General features: G+C 43.7%; 1 protein-coding gene across 1 annotated transcript in view; it reads right to left on the reverse strand.

The window, feature by feature from the left end:
• The window catches only part of ANO2 (anoctamin 2), a 321,678-nt gene that overhangs the window by 156,814 nt on the left and 142,982 nt on the right, over window positions 1-21,882 (reverse strand). The window contains exons 15-16 of the mRNA XM_025210200.1: window positions 21,284-21,444; window positions 12,164-12,246 (exon numbers count right to left, since the gene is read on the reverse strand). Of these exons, the coding sequence (XP_025065985.1) occupies window positions 12,164-12,246; window positions 21,284-21,444 (244 nt within the window). The remainder of the gene's footprint in view (window positions 1-12,163; window positions 12,247-21,283; window positions 21,445-21,882) is intronic.

The following is a 21,882-nucleotide window of genomic DNA, read 5'->3' on the forward strand; positions in this document are numbered from 1 at the left end:
AAGTTCCACCTGGCTCCCGAACACCATGGCCCTGGACGAGAAGCCAAGCTCTGATTGTCTCACTACCCAGCCTGGCCAGGGCCACATTCACAGTGAAATGGGCTTTGGCTGGGCTGAGTTGTAGGACAATTGGAGCCTGGCAGCTCCTCCAGACGCGTGGCGCTGGGCAGTCAACTGGGGGGAGGGAGGGGAAGCACGTACCCCCCCAGTCTTTGCATGGGGCAAGAGTGGGCTGCAGCTGTGAGCTGCACTATGCTCCTTGCCTCTGCACCTCACTGCCGCTCCTTCAAAAGCAGTGCAGCATGGTGCCATGTGCCTCACTGTCCAGCCCATCCAGTGGCAGGACACACATGGTGGCAGCTGCTGCTTTTGGGAGCCCTGCAGCCCAGCGGTGCAGCCGAGACTGGCCCCACTCCGGCCCCCAGCTCTGGGCCCCGCCTCCTTGATCCTTGAGCACTGCGCAGGTGGGGTGGGGTGGAGAGGCAGCTAGAGCCGGTGGCCAGGGCCAGTGCAGCTGGGGCCAGGAGGGAGCCAGGGCCAAGGCCAGTGCAGTGGCTGGAGCCAGGAGGTGGCTGGGGTTGGCAAGGCAGGGTCAGGACCAGTGCAGCAGCTGGGCCTAGCATAGCTGGGGCCAGGAGGCAGCTGGGGCCAGCCAGCCAGCACAGCGCAGTGCGGTGCTGGGCAGTGCTGCTCCCCCCTGGCCCTTTCCCCTCCCCCTGCAGACTTTTCCATGCAGGGGGTATGTGCACGTGCACGCTCAGCCCCCCCACCTAATTTTTTTTTCTTTCTCTGACTATGCTGTAAACACTCCAGTACCACTCTACACTGCCACCACCGCCAGCTTCTGCGGCTGCTCACCACCTTATCCCCCCCCCAACAGCTTCTTTGCATCGGGGGCCCCAAAACTATATCTTGCAGGGGGCCCCAAAAATGATGTGTCGGTCCTGACCACCTCCTTGGGAAGTCCATTCCAGATTCTGGTAACCCTTACAGTAAATAGGTTCTTCTTTGCATCCAACCTGAAACCATCCTCTAGCAGTTTATGGCCATTGCTCCTTGTCCTCTACCGGGAGAAGTGCCATCAGTGAACAGTTTTTCTCCCAGCTCTTGATATTCACCCCTTGCATACTTATAGACTGTCACCAAGTCCCTCCCTCAGTCTTCTTTTTCCCAGGCTGAACAGTCCCAGATTCCTTAGTCTTTCCTCATAAGGTTTGCCCTCTAGACCCTTAAACATTCTTGTGGCCCTTCTCTGGACCCTTTCAAGATTCTCCATGTCTTTTTTGAAGTGTAGCAACCACAGCTGGACACAGTACTCCAGCTGGAGTCTCACCAACGCCAAGTAGAGAAGAAGCATCACTTCCTTAGCCCTTCTCATGACACAATGGCTAATGCATCCCAGTATGCTATTAGCTTTGTTGGCTACAGCATCACACTGATGGCTTATATTCATCCTGTGATCAACCATAACACAAGGTCCCTTTTAGCCATTGTGCTGGCCAGGACATCTCCTCCTAACATATATCCATGTTGCTGTGTGGCAGGGCACTCTTTGTGCCTGCCACTTTAAGACCTAAGCCAAGCAGCCAGCAGGTGTCTGAATGCAGCAGACCCTGCCTATATAAGCAGAGCATTTTGCTGCTGGCAGGCCAGGCAGCAACATCGCCTGGCTGCAAGGCTTCATGGAACACTCTGGAGGCAAGGGAGGAGCTATAAGGGATGGCTAGGAGGCTCTTAGTCCTGGGCATGACCTAAAACTGCACCCTACCAGGAGTGGGTGCCCTGGTGGGGCTCTCAGTGGCACGGGAGCCCCCTGGAAATGCCAGGCCAGTTACCACCCCAGTAAAACTAATCAGGAGGCGCTACTTCACTGTCAGGGTGGCTAGAATCTGGAACCTCCTTCCAAGAGAAGTGGTGCTGGCTTTTACCCTGGGGGTCTTTAAAAGGAGGCTGGATGAACACCCTGCCGGGGTCATTTGACCCCAGTACTCTTTCCTGCCATGGCAGGGGGTCGGACTTGATGATCTGCTCAGGTCCCTTCTGACCCTACCAACTATGAAACTATGAAAGGCAGGTCAGGGCGCCATAACCCCAGCTCCCATAACCAGGTGGGTCACCTGCTAGTAGGGTCCAGAGGGCAGACCCCAGAGAGAGAGTGGGGATAGAGGCTCAGAGCCCTGATGTAAAATACCCTCGACTGGTCAATGTTGGGGCCAGGACCAGGCCGGTCAAAAGGCCCAGAGACGCCCAGAGCTAGGAGGGCCTGGGGTTTCCAACTGGCCTTGGAAGTGAGGCCAGGGCCTGTTTGGCCAAAAGTCCCAGGGGGACCACACCCGAGAGAGGAAATAGTTTCAGGGAGCTAGGTAGCCTGAATGAAGGCAGGGTAGGCCACCTGAATGAAGGGATCTTAGAGGGGTCCTGATTGGAGGATTCTGGGGCCCAGTGTTGGGCTGGTGAGACTAACATCTGTAGATGCCATCTGCGAGGCATAGGCTGTGGTGTAGGGGAGGGACCGAGCCACAGATAGCACCCCCTGCCATCGGGGCAAGACAATGGGCAGCCTCCCACCTAATTAAGATCATTAATTAGATAACAACAAGGTGTGGCAGGCGAGAAAAGCAGGTTGACCCAGAAACAGGTGGGCGGGAGAAAGGCAAATCAGCCCTGAGAAGGCCCCCTATTACACCCTGGTTACTTCTCTCCAGATGAAGCACTCTGTATTTATCCTTGTTGAACTGCATCCAGTTCCACTCTGCCCACCTTTCCAGCTTGTCCAGGTCTGCTTGGATCTGCATCCTTTTCCTCAGCATGACCTCTTTTCCCCATAACTTCATATAATCCACAAACTTGGCCACTGTGCATTCCACATTCTCATCTAAATTGTTGATAAAGATGTTGAACAGCATGGGGCCAAGAACTGAATTGTGTGGGACACCACTGGCCACCTCCCACCAAGAAAATACAGATCTGTCCACTAACTATTCCTGGGTTCAAACCCTTAGCCAGTTCCAAACCCACCTGACCATGGACTCTGCCAGCCCACAATCCCCCAGGTTTTTTGTAAGAGCATTATGGGAGACCATATTGAAATCCTTTTTAAAATCCAAGTATGATGTCAACCAGATTTCTCACATCTAAGTTGTTCATCACTTGATCATAGAAGGAGACATGGTTGGTCAGACACATGGGCAACTGGTGCCTTCTGGCTTGGGGGGGCACCAGTGGCTTATTGCTAACCCCAGAAGTGCCGGTGGCAAACTGGAACTGCTGCCAGAAAAACCCAAAGTGCCATCATCGCTTTTCGGGGGGGCAGCAGCCGGCATTCCCCACTCCCCGGCCAATGAGGGCCAATTTCAGGGGGTCACCTATGGTCAGACTGGACCTGTCTGCAACAAAGCCATGTTGGCTATCCTTCAGCATCATGCCTTCTGCCAGTCTCTCACAAATGGACTTCTTGATAATTGTTTCTAAAATTTTACCCGTTATTGAGTTCAAACTGACCGGCCTATAGTTTCCCAGATCCTCCCTCATCCCCTTTTAAAGATTGTTCTGCAAATACAGAGTACAATATACTGTTCTGGCAACATAAAGGTCTTAAAAGGTATAAATGTTGATCAGGCCAACTTTTATGCCCTGTTACTTCTTAGAATAAAAGAAAATAAGGCTCATCATTGAACACAATGATTGGAGATGTTCCCCCTGGCATCTCTAAACCAATAAATGGTAGCTGCCAAGAAGAATATCAAATAGGGGATAGATCACTCTAAAGATATCGAGTTCAATGCTCTCCTTCTACAGCATCCATTTTCAGAGAGAGGCTACTGGGCTAAGATGGACTGGTCTGAACCAGTACGGAACTTCTTAGGTTCTTATAAAGTAGACTTCAAAGAATCTGGGCTATTATTTTCTGTCTAGTTAAGATTTCAAAATAAGCCCCATGGAAGAACTGAGCATGGCTAAGAACATGGCAACCTTCACTCAGGCACAACCCTTATGGTAATCACATAGCCCATAGTTACAAAGAAAAGTTTCCAACATGAATCAAATACAAAGCAACTTGTGCCTACAATGCTGCCTGAAAATACTCAGGAAGTGTGAAAGAGCTGAAAGAGCTCAGGAGGTATGAACTCCTTCCATTTCTCTCAGTGCAATGATGACACTGAAGACTGCTTCTGATGTCATCTTTCTTTGAATACCAGGAAGTATTTGAAACAAAGCTGATGGGCTTGTAATGACACCAAAATTAAGTGCCACTGAAACAAGTGAATGCATACTGACAATTTGACTTTAAATACACATCTGTCTGCACAGCAGCACCTGCATCAGGACTACTCAGAGAAAAAACAAATGGAGCTAAGGATTTTAGACAATTAACTGATGGGGAAAGGCATAAACACTGTCTGTATAAGACAAGAAATAAGTAAGAAGAAAGCAGAGCAACTTGGTAGTTTCTGGTAGAAGGGCAGCCAGTGTAGAGTCAGGAATATCTTAAACACAGGTAACTTTTTGCTGACCATCATTCCTAGAAACTAACTTATCTTGGAAAAATACATAACCCTATATCTTTCCTGGCAAATAAAGGAGATATCACAAGTCTTGGTTCTTCTAGTGTGCAAGTAAGAACATGTTTAAATTATGTCTTTACATTTAGTTTTCAAAGAAGCAACAGCTGGTATGAATTCCCTTAAGGCTGAAATTAGAATATTTTTTTTTAAATTTCCTTCCCAAACTGTTCTAATCTAACCACATCTTCCTTAAAGATAACATCATAAAACCTAATGGCATAGGGCAAAATAGCCAGTTGGACTTGCCTAGAGGGAGTAGAACAGGGATCAGAGTTACATTCACACACATTAAATAATCAATAATAATTAACAGTAAGTTAATGAAATTTGCAAGGGATTCACAGATGATAAATTAGGTTGAGCAATGAACGCCAAGACGACAGTAAAATAGTATAATAGGGGCCTAGAGAAGTTAGAGACGTGGCCAGATAATTTTTTTTTTAAAAAGGAATCAGTTTAGGAAAAAAATATGCAAGCAAATTCATCCAGGAGAAATAATCCAAACCACAGACATTCACTGGGACAATGAAATTTAAGAAGCAGCAATGTTAAAAGAGGAGATCTTCAGCAATGCAAAGAATTGAGGCCACAGCTCGCTCTCTCTCTGACCACCCCAGGAGACTGGTCTCAAAAAAGGGAGAAGTGATTGTGTCAGTGATTGAGTTACTAGGGTGAACCTTGTTTGCCTTTTTCATGATTTCAGTGCAAACAAAAGGGAATAGTTGCTGCCTTTTTTGTAGCAGGACAATTAACACTTAACAAAAGAATTCTATCCCTATCTCCACTCTGTACAGCAGCAGCATTTTAAAAACAGGAACTCAGTTGAAACACAGTGAATTATAGAAACCAGAAGTTTGTGTTCAACTTCCTTGAAGGAACAAGGAGAAAAGGACATGTATGCAGGAGCAGATTTCATATTTCTAAGTGCTTAGACACCACTGAGACACCATTCGAGGCATAGGCAACTGGTAGGGGGTGCACGGAGGGTGCACATGCCCCCCCCCCGATGGGGCCAGTGCCCCCCCTGATGGCCGACACTGATGCTGTCGGTAGGGCTGGTGCCTCCCTGACAGGGTCGGCAGCTTCTGCGGGTTCCCCCCAGATTCAGGAGACTCATGATTCCAGGTCTCTCTTGCCCTTGTCTAGGCGCTCACGCAGCAACAAGCCTTGAAGGAAGAATGGACATTTTTTCTGAACGAGGAAAAAGCACCCATCCCAAAAATGCTACTGGAGGCCAAACTGAGGGAAGGAAATCTGCATAGCCCGTACCAACCAAAAAAACCAGAGGAATTATTTTGAGAGCACAGAATTTTAACACTGAATTGTAGCTAACCAAGTTATGTTTTCAATAAAGATAGTGAAATAGGGTCTTTCTGATGAGGAAACAGTATGACTGTTTGAAGTATGATCAGAGTTCCATGTATGGGCAATTCAGTCATTATGGACTTTGCTGCATAGCCAGCACATTCTGCAAAATTGAACTCTGGATTCAAGCTTTCCATTTTAAAAATGTATGTTTCCAGCCCACACATTGGTGAAAATTAACTAAACCAGACCTATTTGTTGAGTGACTTCTTCCCCCAAGAAACACAAAGGCAAGAAAATAGTTGGTCTTGAGAGCACATAATTTTATGGGTAATTTTTTGAAGATTCAGGAAAGATGGTGGTTTAGTTATGAATGTCTTTTTAAAGAGACCTTTCACCAGCTCCCTCAAGCCACTTTAAAATTACAGGATCCACGCACATTTGGTCCATTTGCGCTCCGGCATAGAGACATTCACCTTTATTTTGGAAGAAACTATGCTTCTGCTGTATTAAAACAGACCTCCATTCAACAGACAGTGCTGTAGGGATTTTGGAAGAGGAAAATAACTTAGATTTTACGAGGCTAGAGTGGGGGTTTTTTTGTTCTTTTTCCACATTAAGTGAAATTCTATGATTCCATAATTTGGGGGAACAGAAAAAATGGTTCCAAAGCTTTGGATTGTCCGGCTCTATCATCCTTTTGCTTGCTTTTTTTGTTCATTACACAACACACATTGAAAGCAGGGAATTACTAACACATCTTGCATATTGATTTTGTGTAGTTATTTGTTTCTGATATTTGTAAGGTTATGGTTATTCTCCAGTTTTCACGGGGATGTGTTTCAAGGGTAGGATGTTTCCAGCCAGTTATCCATAAGTTTTCATGCAGTGTCCAATGTATCTTTGGACATGCAAACAGTGCAAATCTTCAGGAGTTGTCTTCAGTAGTTGTGCCAGAAGCAAATCAGCATATGAGCCTTACAGAATTTGCTTTCTTGGACTTTTGATGCCATCTTATGTAACTTAAATTCATTTGGGGTACAACTCAGTTGACATCAAAGGAGATCTAGCACAGTTAAATCTGGGCTAGTACATTCAAAGAAATAAAGTCACAGAAAACCAAAGGCTTAGACAGGCTCAGCAAAAAACAATCTTGAAAATATCTGCTGCAGTGTGATTTTTTTCATTGCATCTCCCAATTGTTCAGGCGTTTATAGTTGTTTTCTTGCCTGCCTCTGGTTTCATAATTTACATTTCAGGTGCATTGGAATCAACTGGTTTAGACTTCTTTCTCCCCGTGACATTGATCCCATTTTGTTTTCATGTCAGCTGAAAGGATTCTTGTTGGCCCTTTCTCTCTTTACCACCTAAAATTCTACCTCAAAGAACAGCACAATTCTACAGCTTCTTCCACACAATGATTTCACCATGTTTTACAGGTGGTAAGCTAAGTGTTCAAGGTTTAAGGGATTGTCTCCTTACTACAAATGGCTAAATTGGGATTCCGTGAAATTAAGTGGCTTGCACATGTAATAGAACCAAGTACACACTATCTGCCTTTCTGGTCTTGTGATCTCCCAGATACCTGTATACATGCTAGTAGATAGTTGTTTTGGAAAGTTATAGCAGTGATAGTTCAGGAAATATGTGAGAAGCAACGGGCATTTTGTTAATATCTTATATTTGATATCATTTATTCTTTTATAGATGATAACTCTATACAAATGGTGCAATAAAAGATATCAGCCTTTCATCTACCACTGTATATCTGGCCCTGAACACAGACACATTATTCCTCTACTTTCTATTGTATCCTGCAAAGTACATGGCAAGTTCCAGACAGAGTAATTCCCTCTATAATGTCTGAGAGACAAACAGTCATCAAACTATCATCTCGGAACCTTGAACACTCAGCTCACTGAAGAGTGGCCATAAAAATCACCCTGCAGCACAAACTGAATATACCAGGTTACCCACTAAGCCTCAGTCATTTCCCCACCAGCTAAAAGCCAAGCTGGGCACACTGTGAGAAAGGGTTTGCTTTGACTTCTAACACTGAAGATTGGTGTTGTTTATAGTTCAACTTGCAATCACAATTAAAAATCAGCAACTGAACCTTCAAACTTGCCTTGTGTGTCTGAATGGCCACCACTTTTGGGAGACATTTTGTTTTTCTTCTTTCATTATATTTTGTATTCAAGCTGGGTTTATTAAGAGAAGCCAAATGAACAAATCAAATCCATATATATCTACCAACAATCACTTCTCTCTGGGTGCAGACAGGAGTTACATATCGCGCAATTGGCCCCTTGAAAGCACTCTACAGCCATGCCCTGACAGAAATGCATGGCTGCAGATGGCTTTAAAAGTGCCCAATCACACTACAGTCTGAAGCTTGATTACACGAAGGTGCTCCAAAGCAGACTGCTTTCATTAACTTCTGTCAGTGTACACCAGGAAAAGGGCAAGGGAGGAGGGAGTTCCATCAGGGGTTTGCCCAAACTGTGCTGAACAATGGGGCAGGTGGATTGGAGCCCCCGCTCCTTCCCTTAGATGGGAGTGGGCCCAATAATCATGCCCTACCCTCCAGCACAGGCTGGGCAAACCCCAAATGGAACTCCTTCCCCTCCCTTCTCCCCCTCCCATTCTGAAGATAGCACTGGAACTGGGGGGGAAGGGAAGGGAGGAAGGGTGAACGGGGCTAGGGGAGATTGGCTGTAGACATGCAGCTGGTTCAAAATGGAGCTTGATCCCTCAGCTCCCCAGACCCAACAGTGAACATCTGCTGGAACAGGGGGGGATACTGTAGCTCATGGTGCTTCCTGTAAAGTGCCGTGAGTTATAGTGGGGGAGATGCACTTCTGTCAGTGCCCTCTGTGAAGAACCAATGAACCTGGGGATGTTTTCAGAAATCTATTGAACCTGAAAGTGGTCTGTTCACCATAGAAATATATACTTATGTCAAACTATGAATGCATATTATAAACGGACACCATTTAAACATGACTCCCAGCGACCCTGGAAGAGATTCCACCTGAGAACACTGTGGAGTTCTCTAGAGGATATTTACCTTAAACAGAGCCCTCTTTTCATAGAAAACCTTCTTATTTCTGGAGAATCCAGTCAGAATCCCCAATTCAATCCCCAGCTCCCCAATACTTTCTCTGCAGAAAGCACAATTACTGAATAATGTATAATTTATAAGTTAAGTACTTAGTGCATAAATATTTCTAAATATTTATATATGCCCAAAGAATCAACTCTTAAGCAGTGACTTTTACCCAGTGACTTACTCTTTCCTTTGAAAGGACTAACTAGCACTTGCATGGCATATCACTTCCTCAAACCACTTCACAAATCTATTAATTAAGGAAAATGAGTGGTGACTGAACAACAAATTTCAGGCATCCACATGCATTTGTTTGCTTTGTAAATCAGACCACATCTCCCAGAATGGGTCCCATCTACCCAGTCACACCTGTATCCAGAAGCTGACAGCCATGTATGTCTGTGTCTAACCATCAGATAGTTGTTTATACTGCTCCATGTTCTTTACTTTCATCTCTAAGCCCGTTGGAGAAATAAGTCGATTTAAATAATCCTATCTATGAGAAACAAAGATAGCTACCTTGAAGGTGTTGTTTAATATTGGAATTTACCTTTGTAGGACTTACAGTTTTTAATATTGCTGACAAGCACTAAAGACAGGTAAAACCTTCTTACCAGCTGGATCTCATACTTTTGAGTGACAAGGATAAAATTAATCTGTGGCATAATTCCAATGATTTCAATTATATTACACAGGAGGTGAATTTGATCCCCAGTCAGCAGACACTAAACTGCAAAATGTTTAAGTTCTGCTACTGAAAATATCAGGTTTAACCTCCAAGCTCACACAGCAATGGTTAAAGGCTGGTTTTAACATCCAGTTCACAAAGCAATGGAAAATTAGATCCTCTGAAGGAGAATAAGTAGCTTTGTATTCTTAAATCCTGGAATGATCCTAGAAATGTGCAGAAGATCTTGAATCACACCACAGATTTTGATCCCTCCATAGTAGCGCTGTCAGGTAAATCTCCTGTCTCCTCTGTTTTTAAGTTGCTATGAGTTTTGAAACTATTGAGAGACTCTGGGGTACTGCCAATGTCTCCTTTGAATGATCACTGATATTGCTGACTATCACAGCACTATTAGCTGAGATAAGGATTTAAGCAATGGCTATAGCAGAATCACTGCATTTCATAGTGCTCTCTTATTACTGGGACCCTCAATCAGACTTTGTCTTCAGAAAATTCCATAACTAGTCAAAGCATGAATAGTTCATGTGGTGAAAAGGATTCCCTGAACCATACAAGCCATTTGGCAATGTCCAGAGCTTTGTCCTAATTAAAATGGAAGCAGAAGGCCTGGAGTGAGGGGAAGCTTTAGAAGGTCCAAACAGGTAATGAATGTATTCAGTGGTGAGGTATGCTCTTCCCCTTGCAGGCCTTAATCTACTTTATTGGAAAATGTCACTTTGACTGCCATGCTGGAGCTGAGGACCAGAGGTAAATTTTTACACTTTGAAACTTCCCTGTAGCCCTCTGGCTCTGGTGCATGGGGGTTTGCAAAACATTTTGAATGTGCTGAGGTCTTGCTATGGGACTTACTCAGTAAGGCATGCATTGAAACAAGTGGCTCCAATGCAGGGTCACAAGTCCCAACAAGAATATCACTTCCCAGAATTGCACCTTCACAGCCTTCCAGGCTGAGTCGACCAGACTTACAGGATGTTTTGGAAGAAGTCAGTCAAAGCATGATGCACTTTCCATAGGCTATGGTGACCATGAGGCAATATCTGCAAACACAAGCATCATGGTCCATCTTGGGACATCATAAACAATCACTGTCACACATTTTGTGTCTTTCTAATCAACTCAGAAAGAATTGTCTGAACTCAATGGACTGATTCTGAGACCATATAATAAAGGAGCTGCTCCCACAATCACAGCAGGAACAAACTGTGAAAACAAAAGCCTTGGGGATATTGAGGGGTCCACCACACATTCTCCAACACACAGTGTCTACCAACTTTTTCTTTTTTTACCCCCAGAGGCCCTTTGTGCTTGTGGGGACATAGCAGTTTTTTTTGCCTGAAGCTACAGCCAAACATGAGGCTCTTATCCATAAGTTTTGGTCCTTTGAATTTGATATGATAACTAAGAAAAAACCACCAAAAAAACCCAACTTGTGCAGTATGAAACTGAGTTTTGACAAAATGAATATTTTCATGAAAAGTTTCTGTTTTCTTCAATTTTTTTGGTCTTTTCTCCTTTAAAAAAATATTTTAAATACTCAGTGTACAGTGGGAACTGTAATCAGTGAGCATCTTATGCCCTCAGTTTCTGCTATAAATTGGGCTCTACAGGTAAACAGATTTCCCAAAAGACATTATGAACACATGACTACTAAAAGGCATTGTAGTTTTTCAACTAGAATGGAAAAAAATAAGCCATCTAGATAGGAGGTTTGGGGCTAAATTTCTTCAGTGTTCAGCTGAAAAGAAAAACTAATTTGACTTTTGGTAAAAAACAAACAAACAAACAAAACAAAACCAAAAAACAGTCCAGAGCGGTCCAGTTATCATTTTAACAACAATGCATATGCTTCCCAATTGTGTCCCAATTTCGTGGGGGTGGGGGAAATGGCAAAAAACATTTTCCAAACAGGTCTACTTCTTGTCCACTTTTAATAGAAAAGGTACTGAGCATTGAGATTGGATACAAGTCCTAGCATCTCAGCAGCAGGGAGACAAGCATCCACTTTTGAAGAAGCCGTTAGATAGATCAGACCTTTGGGCTCAGGATGTTCTGATGCCGGACTCACACAGGCAACACCTCTCTGACAAACCTCTCTATCAAGCATTTTTGTTTTCCATAATAAAAAATCAGTTGAATTAAATATATAAAACAGTTGGGATTTGTCATGACTTTGCTGCCTCATGCTATATAATGGAATGTGGAAATTTTGTGTTAAAAATGTTTTGTTCTTAATCTTTGACTATACACTTCTTCCACATTAATTATTAAAAATGAACCTGTATACCTGCACTGTGACGAAAGTGTAACAATTTCTTTCAAGATATGTTGGTACTCAGCAATGCTTCAGTCGCAATCATTTAGAAAACCCCAGGTGCAAACTAAATTGCCTCTGAATGAGCTGTGTATGCAGTAATTAGAAATCTCATCACCACTCTATATTTTCAGATTGACAGTAATAAAAACAGTGAATTAGTGTGTAGAAGGAAAACTTACTTCTTCTTCCTCTAAGCCTGTTAAATCCCAGAAGTAATTCAGTCTCATCTGTAAACGTTTCCATTGTTCAAGGAACATGGTGGCTTAAGGAAACAAACACAGTTAAATTTTAAACTATCATTTTAATCCTTATCATTAGTTATTCATGCTGCAATATTACTGACAAGCCCAAGCTAATATCAGGGTCTCTCAGTGTTGGGTTGGAGAGGCAGGGAAGGTGGGGGCTTCACAAATGCATGCTAAGAGATAATGCTTGCCACAAAGGGTGGAAATTGTAAAAACACGGGGGAGGCAAAGGGGGCCTGGGTAGAAAGGGTCACTGTGTTTTTATAAAGAACAGAAAAATTAAATGACTTGTCTAAACAAGCTGTGTCTACGCCAGGGAATAAGCCCAGGTCTACTTATTTCCAGCCCAAGTTCTTTACTATGAGGCCATATTAGCCTTTTCATAGTGGTTAGAGGGCTGGAAGGGACCTTACAGATCATCAGGTCCAGGCCCCCTGCACTTGGGCAAAAAGACTGCTGGGATCAGCTGACCCCAGCAAGATGGGTATCAAGATACTTTCTTGAAGATCACCAGGGTGGATGACTGTACCACCTCTGGGGGGAGCCTGTTCCAAACCCATGCCACTCGACTTGTAAAGAAGTTTTTCCTTATGTCTAGCCTGAAGTGATCTTCAATCAGTTTGTGCCCATTACTTCTCGTCCTCCCCCAGGGGCCTTGGTGAATAGATTTGTCTCAGCATTCTGTAGTTTATGGACACAAAACATAGTACCCTAGTGAACCAATGTCCAAATCTAACGCTGAACTACAATGACACTAACTAGCCAAGTAACGAAAACGAAATATTCCTCTTTAGTCAGAAATATACAAAGCAGCAGCAATGGAGTATTATTGAAAGAAGCCCTAAATAACTATAAGCAATGTGACAGGTGATTAAGATGACTTGTTCCAAAGGAATGAATTTAAACCTTTCTCCAGATTTGTATTGAAAACTGCCCTCAGTCAACCTAGCTGTAAATAAGTATATGGCTATTCAGGCTGGGAAGTCAAAGGTATCTGGACATGCAGCTAGTTACATTATTCCCTTGTGTGCCTTTGGCTTTAGTGTCAATGAGGCACTGAAGTGCATACACCACACTATCCCAATGGGGTCCTGTGCTTGAGATAAGCCTTTGCCTTTTTTTTCTAACCTATAGTTAAACTGAAAAGATCAGCTGTAGTCAGAAAATACACCATTATGTTGATTTTGCCTGATAGTCTGGAATATCTCTCAGTGGGGCAACTGAATTTTTTTTAATCAATTAAATCAAACAGTTGGCAGTTTTAAGCTTGCTTAGAGTGATTTCCCTGAGAGACAGGTCACAAATACAGTCTCCCACTTTCTTTTTCTTTTACTTGACACCATAGTAAGAGTTGTGCTACACCATCATATTTAGGTTCTCCTTGTTCTCTTCCCATAATTGCCACTTCCTCTTATCAGCCTGCCTCCTTTTGCTCTTGCCTTGCTAACAAATCTTCAGGAACAGGAATTCCAATCCAAAAGCTGAAGGTCTGACTCTCTACCAGCCTGTACCTTAAGTCATCCTTTCAATCTATGCCAAGGGGTTATAAAAATGTTGCTATAATAGAGTGCTTATTTACCCTAACTTGGCACATGCTGTACATAATCATACAGGATGCAAAGCAGTGGAAAATTAAGCCCCTGCCTACTGGTGGCACCAACACCTTCCCCTGGTATCTCCACATGGCATGAAGCAAACAAAGGAACTGGAGCTGAGGAGGGGACTAGGGACAGGAGCCCCCAGCTGCCAGCCCTGATTTCCAGGTTCTGCTGATTCCCATCAACAGCAGTAAGGGGCAACCCCAGATTCCGTGGCACCATAGGGCAGCATCCCCTTTAAGCTCATTCTGGTGCCCCCATAATGTCACTGCCCACAGCTCATGCCCCGGTTGCACACCTCTAATTATACTACTGCCTGTATTCATATTCAGTGTGATCATCAGTGTACAGTGAGTCTGGCAAAAGCTCCAGTGCCTGCGCTGAACAATTTAAATCCAAAATATGCAAATGAGCTGACTGAACATATATGCACAACATCCATAGAGGAAGCCAGATTTTTCCATACAGCTCCATTCCCATTTAGTCCTCAAATTGAATGGCCTGTTTTTCAAGGCTGGGACATACGATGCTGAACTGTTTTAAAAATCTAGTACCTATCTTCAGAAGAACAGGTGAAGATAGGTGCTCCTATCTTCAGAAGAATCTGACTCACAGACAATAGTCCATATATCAACTACTTCCTGGGAGGATGAATAATCAAACTAGAACAAAGATTTTCTGAATAAGTATTCTCATATTACAAGAATCTAAAAATTACTGAGGGCTGATTGGGTAGAAGCGGTAGATGAAAAAGACAGAACATTTTAAGGATAGGATTGGCAACAAACAGAAGATAAGTCCTCCCTTATGGAGAACAGAGGGCAACTAAAAAGCCCATTTAATATGTTCATGGAGGTTAGAGGACTTTTGAAGTCTTCCTAGAAACACAAATGCTTGATTATATTGTTGTTTCCTACTTTCTGTATTTCTATTTTAAACATAAAATAAGTCTCTGTTTAGCTCTATCAGCATGTAAAGGTAAGTTTTATTGTAGCAATTGATGTATACCCATAATATTCAACTCTCCTTTGTACTGACACGTTTAACTGACACCTGAAACCCTACTTGCAAGAACATCACTGTAAGTAAGCACAGTTAGGCAGGCACACTTTTCTCTTTTTCCTGTCTTTGGTATTTCTCAGTGAATAGGGGGCACTTGCAAATGGAGTAGCTGGGTTCACAAGGCTATTTAATGAGGCATCAGGATCACGTAACAGAAGCATACCTCCTTTCTTGATGGTAACGGTTACAAGTCTCTGTGCCTTTCACCAGAAGGGAGGGGAGGCTGGAGGAAGGAAAGAAGGTTTCTTCTGCTTGTCCGTGATGATGAAAGAGCCAGCTCAAAAGAGCACAAATGCCACATTGTTCTGTCCTTTGAGCATACCAGTAGAAAGTAATAACTCATGATCCTTAGATCTTACAGAAAGTCACTCAGGCAATGTTTGCTCAAGATACCATAAGACAAATTGGTTTCAAGTATGCCAGCAACAATGGAGCTGTCAGTCAGCAAACTGAATGGTAGGTATAAGCAGTGTGCCCTTAGTGGCAGGGCAGCAAAACATTGTGTAATATAATGCTCAATAGACAAGCAGGACAGGGTTAACACAGCCTACTTTATTTTTCTCTACAGCTCCGGGTACATAATGGGTGTGTTTCCATGCCAGACAAGCTCAGTTATCATGGTCCCAAGCAAAAAGAATGTTCCAGTCTGTGGGAAACTTTTTTTTTTATGACAGGATATGTCTTGGAAACAATTTTATTATACTTACGTATCTTTTTTTAAACCAGTGCATACAGAACTGTATGTTCTTTTCTGTTTTGCTGCAAACTTTGCATTTTCAGACACCAAGTGAAATTATTAGTCGCAGCATGTCAACAGTCTGCAAACAATATTGTTGATGTTGAAGTATAATCACTATGAATGCAACTGCCCAATAAGTGATTGTTTGTATGTAAATGTTCCTTTTCCCAACATGATTTTCTGTTTAGAGCATATTTGTATCTATGTAAGAAACTACATCATATGTTATCACCACAAGGAGAAATGAATACTAAAAAGTCAAAGATGTCAGCAGTTACCATACAGTGATATTTTACTGGTTAATGAAGTTAGATAAAGCACTTTCTATATTTATCTCGGCACTTGTGAGATAAATTGGGAGCACAGCCCTTGTGGGAGGGTTTTCACCACCTCTTGTAACTGTAGGATCATAGAAAAGTAGGGCTGGAAGAGACCTAATAAGTCCAGGCCCCTGGCTCAAGGTAGGATCATTCCTGACGAAACCATCCCAGCCAAGTGTCTGCATAACCTGCTTTTGAAAGTTTCCAAGCACGGAGCTTCCACAACTTCTCTAGGTAGCCTGTTCCAATGCCTAATCACTCTCATAGGCAGAAAGTTCCTCCTAATCTCCAACTTAAATTCCCCCTACTGAAGCTTGAGGCCATTGCTCCTAGTCTTTTCCTTGTGCCACAGAGAAAAGCCCATCTCCATGCTTTTCATAATCACCCTTCAGGTATTTGAAGACTGTTATCAAATCCCCCCTCAGTCTTCTCTTCCCCAGGCTAAATAACTCTAGTTCTTTCAGATTTGCCTCTGATCCCCCTAATTATTTGTGTTGCCCTGCACTTGACTCTTCCCAAGCTGTCCACATCTTTCTTGAAATGTGGGGCTAGAAACTAGACACAGTACTCCAGGTGAATACTGTATACTATGTGAACCATACAAGAGTTCATCTAAGGTACATGGTGAATCATGCTTGCATGGACATGTAACCCAGGAGTACTGACCCTAACTCATTTTCTCTTGTCTATCTCTTTTGTTCAGCCTAGTATTATTATCCTCTGGCAAAGGCAGGCACTGATTGTGCTTATCTATTCTGTCAGAGTTAAAAGTACTCTTTCCTCCAGCAAGGGTACAGGTAATCCTAGCATCTCTGCTGAAACAAAAACAGATGCAGGTAGCACAGTTACAAGGCCATGTATTACAACATCCATAGCAGTGGCACCTGATCAAGTGTGATTCCTGTCACAGTCTAGCCTACACTGACCAGTGACTGTCAAGTTTCAGTGAACTCAGCTGGAAAAATGGAGCTATTTGTGAGACTTCTCCAAAGCAAGTCAGTCCTACCATCTCCCTAAGATGTACAGATCACAACATCTTCTGAACAATTTCAAGCAGCTGACAGACACCAATTTCTTTAGTTGAGAATACCTCTTGCATCCACCTCCTGCTACCAGACCTCAGCACTGTAAACACCTAATATCAAATTTAAGCTGGGGGGCAACAATAAGTGTAACTGTGGGCACGCCTTTAAAATCTCATGTTCAGAGTGAGGCTTTCACATTTGAATCACCTTACTCAAAAATCACAGTAGTGGCCTTCAGAGGTGATTATTATTGTAAGATAAATTAATATTGAGCTTTCACAATAAACTGCCCCAAACAGCAAGGTTTCAGCAGCAGCGCAAGTAAATACAGCACACACTATTGCCAGCATATGGGTGAAGCCATTAACAATACGAGTAAGGAATGGGTATAATCAAATTGTTATTGTCTAGAACATGTTTTGAGATCCTTGGATAAGCAAAGTAGTTTTGTTATTACAGAAAATCAGATGTACATTCCTGATATGTACTAATTAGAGTGGATTAGAGTTAGAACAGCCATTTTCACATTATATTTTGGGGGGAAAACTTTGGGTTTGTGCCATTAAGTGTTGATAAAGTCAGATCGTCCCACATACAATGCACTCTGAGCCATGGTGCACACCTCAAACTTGATTGAGGTACACTTGCAAGGTTCTCTTACAATGGAGAATTGCCACTGGTGGGATCCACTCTTGTCAGATACAAGCCCTCCCTCTGTAAGTAAGCCTGAAACTGGGATGCATATGCAAATTAACAAATAGCTAGGATGCAGGAAATGCTGTTTTACTTTTCCAGTTCAAAGAATAATGGCTGACAATTGGAGTTACCCTGGCGGGCCACACACCATCCATGGGTCATGTTGTGTGCCCCTGCTCTATGCTTAAATCAACTCCACCTCCACCTCACTCCACTGGGGAAGAAGTTCTTCTCAGCCAGAATGGCTGACCTGCTTGACTGGGCTTTAAACTAAGCTCACCAGGGGATAGGCGAACAACCACCAGTGCAAGCTCACCAAGCATCAACCACAAAATTAGCAGATTAGGCTGCTCAAGGGAACTCACTCCTACCCTAACCCAGGAATGGAGCTTTTCTAGGAGTACAAGGAAGCCTAGGACCTCCGACAGCACACTTACCTGCCTGTACACAAATGCCAGGACCTTGGGGAATAAACAGAAGGAACTGATCCTTCTGCTAAACAGAAATTACTATGATCTCATAGGGATAACAGAGACCTGGTGGGACTCCTCCTATGACTGGACCACAAGTATAGATGGCCATACATTGTACAGAAGAGATCATGCTTAAAAACAGGGTGGGGGGTGTAGCTCTCTATGTGAAGGAGCAATACCCTTCCCTACAACCAGAGATTAGCACCCAAGGAGGATGACTGGAGACCTCCTGGGTTAGAATACAAGGGGAACATGGTGAAGGGGTTACAATAATAGGAGTCTACTACAGACCTCCAAATCAGGAACAAGAGCTTGACCATGAATTCACTAGAGAACTGGCTGAGGCTGCATGCTCTTGGTATGTGATTGTAATGGGAGACTTCAACTACATGGATATCTCATGGGAAGAGCACTCAGCCAAATCTGATCATTCACAAAGCTTCCTTACATGCATGGATGAGCTCTACCCATCTCAAGAAAGGTACTGGTCAAAAGGGATGGTCTAGTCAGCAACCTAAGAATCAAAAGGACGCTGGGAGATAGTGACCACAAGTTGATCACTTTCACTATCCATCACAAAGCTGGCAAGTCAGTCAGCAATGAAGAAGTCCTCGACTTTAGGACAGCCAACTTCCATAAGCTCAGGAGGCTTGTTGTCAAGGCCCTGAGAAGCCATCGTTTCACAGGGGAGGGAGTTCATGATGAGTGGTCGCTCCTTAAGGAAGCAATCCTAGAAGCACAAGAGAAGGCCATTCCAGCCTATAGGAAAGGTAGTAAAAGGGCTCAGCAACCCCCTTGGCTCAGCAAGGAACTCATGGACCTCCTACATGTAAAAAGAGAAGCTTATGAAGGATTGAAGACAGGAAACACCACTAAGGATGAGTATTCTGCACTGGTCTGCACCTTTAGGGAGCAAACTATGAAAGCCAAGGCTGTAACCGAACTCCAACTGGCTATACGAATCAAGGACAATAAGAAGTCCTTCCTTAGATATGTGCAAAGTCAGAAAAAAAACCAAGGGCAACATTGGACCCCTTATAAGCCAAATGGGGCAGCTGACAACTGACACCCAGAAAAAAGCCAGTCTGCTTAACGATTAATTTGTGTCGGTCTTTCACCAGCTCAAAGGGACCACCCTCCCTGATAAGATGCAGGATGACCAAGGTAAGGGTGAATATATGCCCACCATTGACGTAGATCTTGTGAGGGAACACCCTGAGAGGCTGGACACCCACAAATCAGTTGGTCCGGATAGATTGCACCCAGATCTATTAGAAATTGCTAAAGGCACTGGCAGACATTATAGCATGGTCACTGGCAAGGATATTCGAGAACTTATGGTGCTCGGGTGAAATACCTGAAGATTGGAAGAGGGTCAATGTGGTGCCTATCTTCCAGACCAGGAGGAAGGAAACTACAGGCCAATCAGTTTGACCTCAATCCCTGGAAAGATCTTGGAAAAAATTATCAAAGGAACCATTATCGACGGGCTAACAGAGGGCAACATTCTGAGAGATAAGCAGCACAGGTTTGTTGCAGATAGGTCTTACCTGACCAATCTCATTTCCTTCTAAGTAAAACAGGTTGATATCATACAATTGGACTTTAAAAAAAGCCTTTGACCTGGTGTCCCATGATGTCCTCATAGAGAAATTGAGGGACTGCAGCCTCAACTACCCTACAGTCCAATAGCTGGGGAACTGGCTCCAAGGTCAGACCCAGGCAGTGGTAGTTGATGGAACTGAATCAACATGTGACCAGTGGCGTTCCCCAAGGCTCCGTTCTTGGACCTGTACTCTTTAATAGATTTATAAATGATCTAGACTCTGGTGTCAGAAGCAGACTGGCTAAGTTTGCTGATGACACCAAACTATGGAGAAGAGTGTCCACACTTGAGGATAGGCTGGCAATCCAGGCTGACCTTGATAGGCTCACAAGTTGGGCAGATGAAAACCTGATGGTATTCAATGTGGAAAAATACAAGGTGCACTACCTCAGGGGGAAAAAAAACTCGCATCACACTTATAGGCTTGGCAGTGTTACACTTGCTAGCACCACGTCCAAAAGAGATTTGGGGGTCATTGACCACAAGATGAACATCAGCCACCAAGACAATACTGCAGCCAGCAAAGCAAACAAAACTCTGCTGTGCATCTAGTGGTGCATCTCAAGCAAGACCCAGGAAGTCATCCCCACACTGTGCTCAGCTTTAGTGAGGCCACAGCCGGAGTACTACATCCAATTCTGGGCTCCACAATTCAGAAAGAATGGGGAGAAGCTTGAAAGAGTCCAGAGGAGAGCCACTTCTATGATCAGAGCACAAGAGACCATGCCCTATGAAGAAAGAAGGCTGAGCCATGGGACTCTTCAGACTGGAGAAGTGTAGGCTCAAGGGTGACTTGGTGGCAGGGTATAAGTACATAAGGGGTGTGCATCAAGATCTGGTGGAATGCCTGGTCACCAGAGCACCCCAAGGGAAGACAAGGTCCAATGGTCACAAACTCCTGGAAGACCCTTTTAGGCTGGGGATAAGGAAAAACTTCTTTACTGTCCACGCCCCCAAGGCCTGGAATTGACTCCACCCAGAGGTGGGGCAAGTACCTACTCTGGACACTTTCAAGAAACATTTGGATGCTTATCTTGCTGGGATCCTTTGACCCTAGCTGACCTCCTGCCCCTTGGACGGGGGGCCTGGACCCGATGATCTTACAAGGTCCCTTCAGGAAGTACTCAGTTGCCTACCCAGCATCATCCCCCAACACTTACAGACTTTGCAGAAGGTGCTGCATGCAGTCCCCATAAGGTAAAGATGCAAAGACTGGGAACAAGCTGAGACAGGTGTGCACAACTAGGAGAGGACCCTTTTAGCCTCCTCTGCCCTGCATAAAACAGCTCCCTTCCACTTATCTAAGGGACTGCCACTGTGAGTAGATGCCTTGTAAATCAGCTAGCTTTCCACCCCAGAGCCAACTGGCCTTTTGAGACTTACCAGCTCCATGAAGCCAAGTTAAAGTCTATTCCATCCTAGACTGCCCATCAAATAATAAAATCTTAATGCTCTACTACTGTTCATTACAGCTTTCACTTCTGTTGAGAGTCCAAAGATCAAACAACACCATTAAAACTTAAAGAGATACTCACCCCAGAGAGCCATAAATATGGAGAAGAAGACCGTGGCAGGGTTGTCAAATAAGTGGCTAGCCCGTGCTGTACCACATGCGGAACTGAGGTTCCAGTAGTCACAGAACTTGTCACACAGAGGGCACATGGTGAAGGCATTATGTTGGTCACACATCTCTCTACTACAAATGACAAGGGCAAAAACATCAGTGTAATTCCAGTAAAAGAGAGCACAGGCACTGTAATGGCATGAAGCAGCAATGCTTATGTTAGGAGGATTTAGTGCAGTGAAAACTGTTCAGTCACTGGAATAACTCATTACTATGTTCTTCTTAGTCAGTGCACTGAATCTTCACTAGTCCTATTGATCTGTACACAAAACACTCTGGCTAATTTATAATCTGCTTGTGTAATTAGTCATTTCCAAATGTATGCACATATTAAATCACAATGGACTTTATTTCTGATAATTAGTCATCTTATAAAAGGTACCTTACACCTCTGTCCCTAGCACCTCTTGAGTCAACTGGTGCTTACAAAGCATTGGATACACTCCAATATTTTTAGCTCAATAAGACAATCAACTTTTCCATTTTACAGAATGATCTTGTTTTGGCAAT

Source organism: Alligator sinensis, unplaced genomic scaffold (assembly GCF_000455745.1).
Source record: "Alligator sinensis unplaced genomic scaffold, ASM45574v1 scaffold35_1, whole genome shotgun sequence".
Lineage (NCBI taxonomy): Eukaryota > Metazoa > Chordata > Crocodylia > Alligatoridae > Alligator > Alligator sinensis.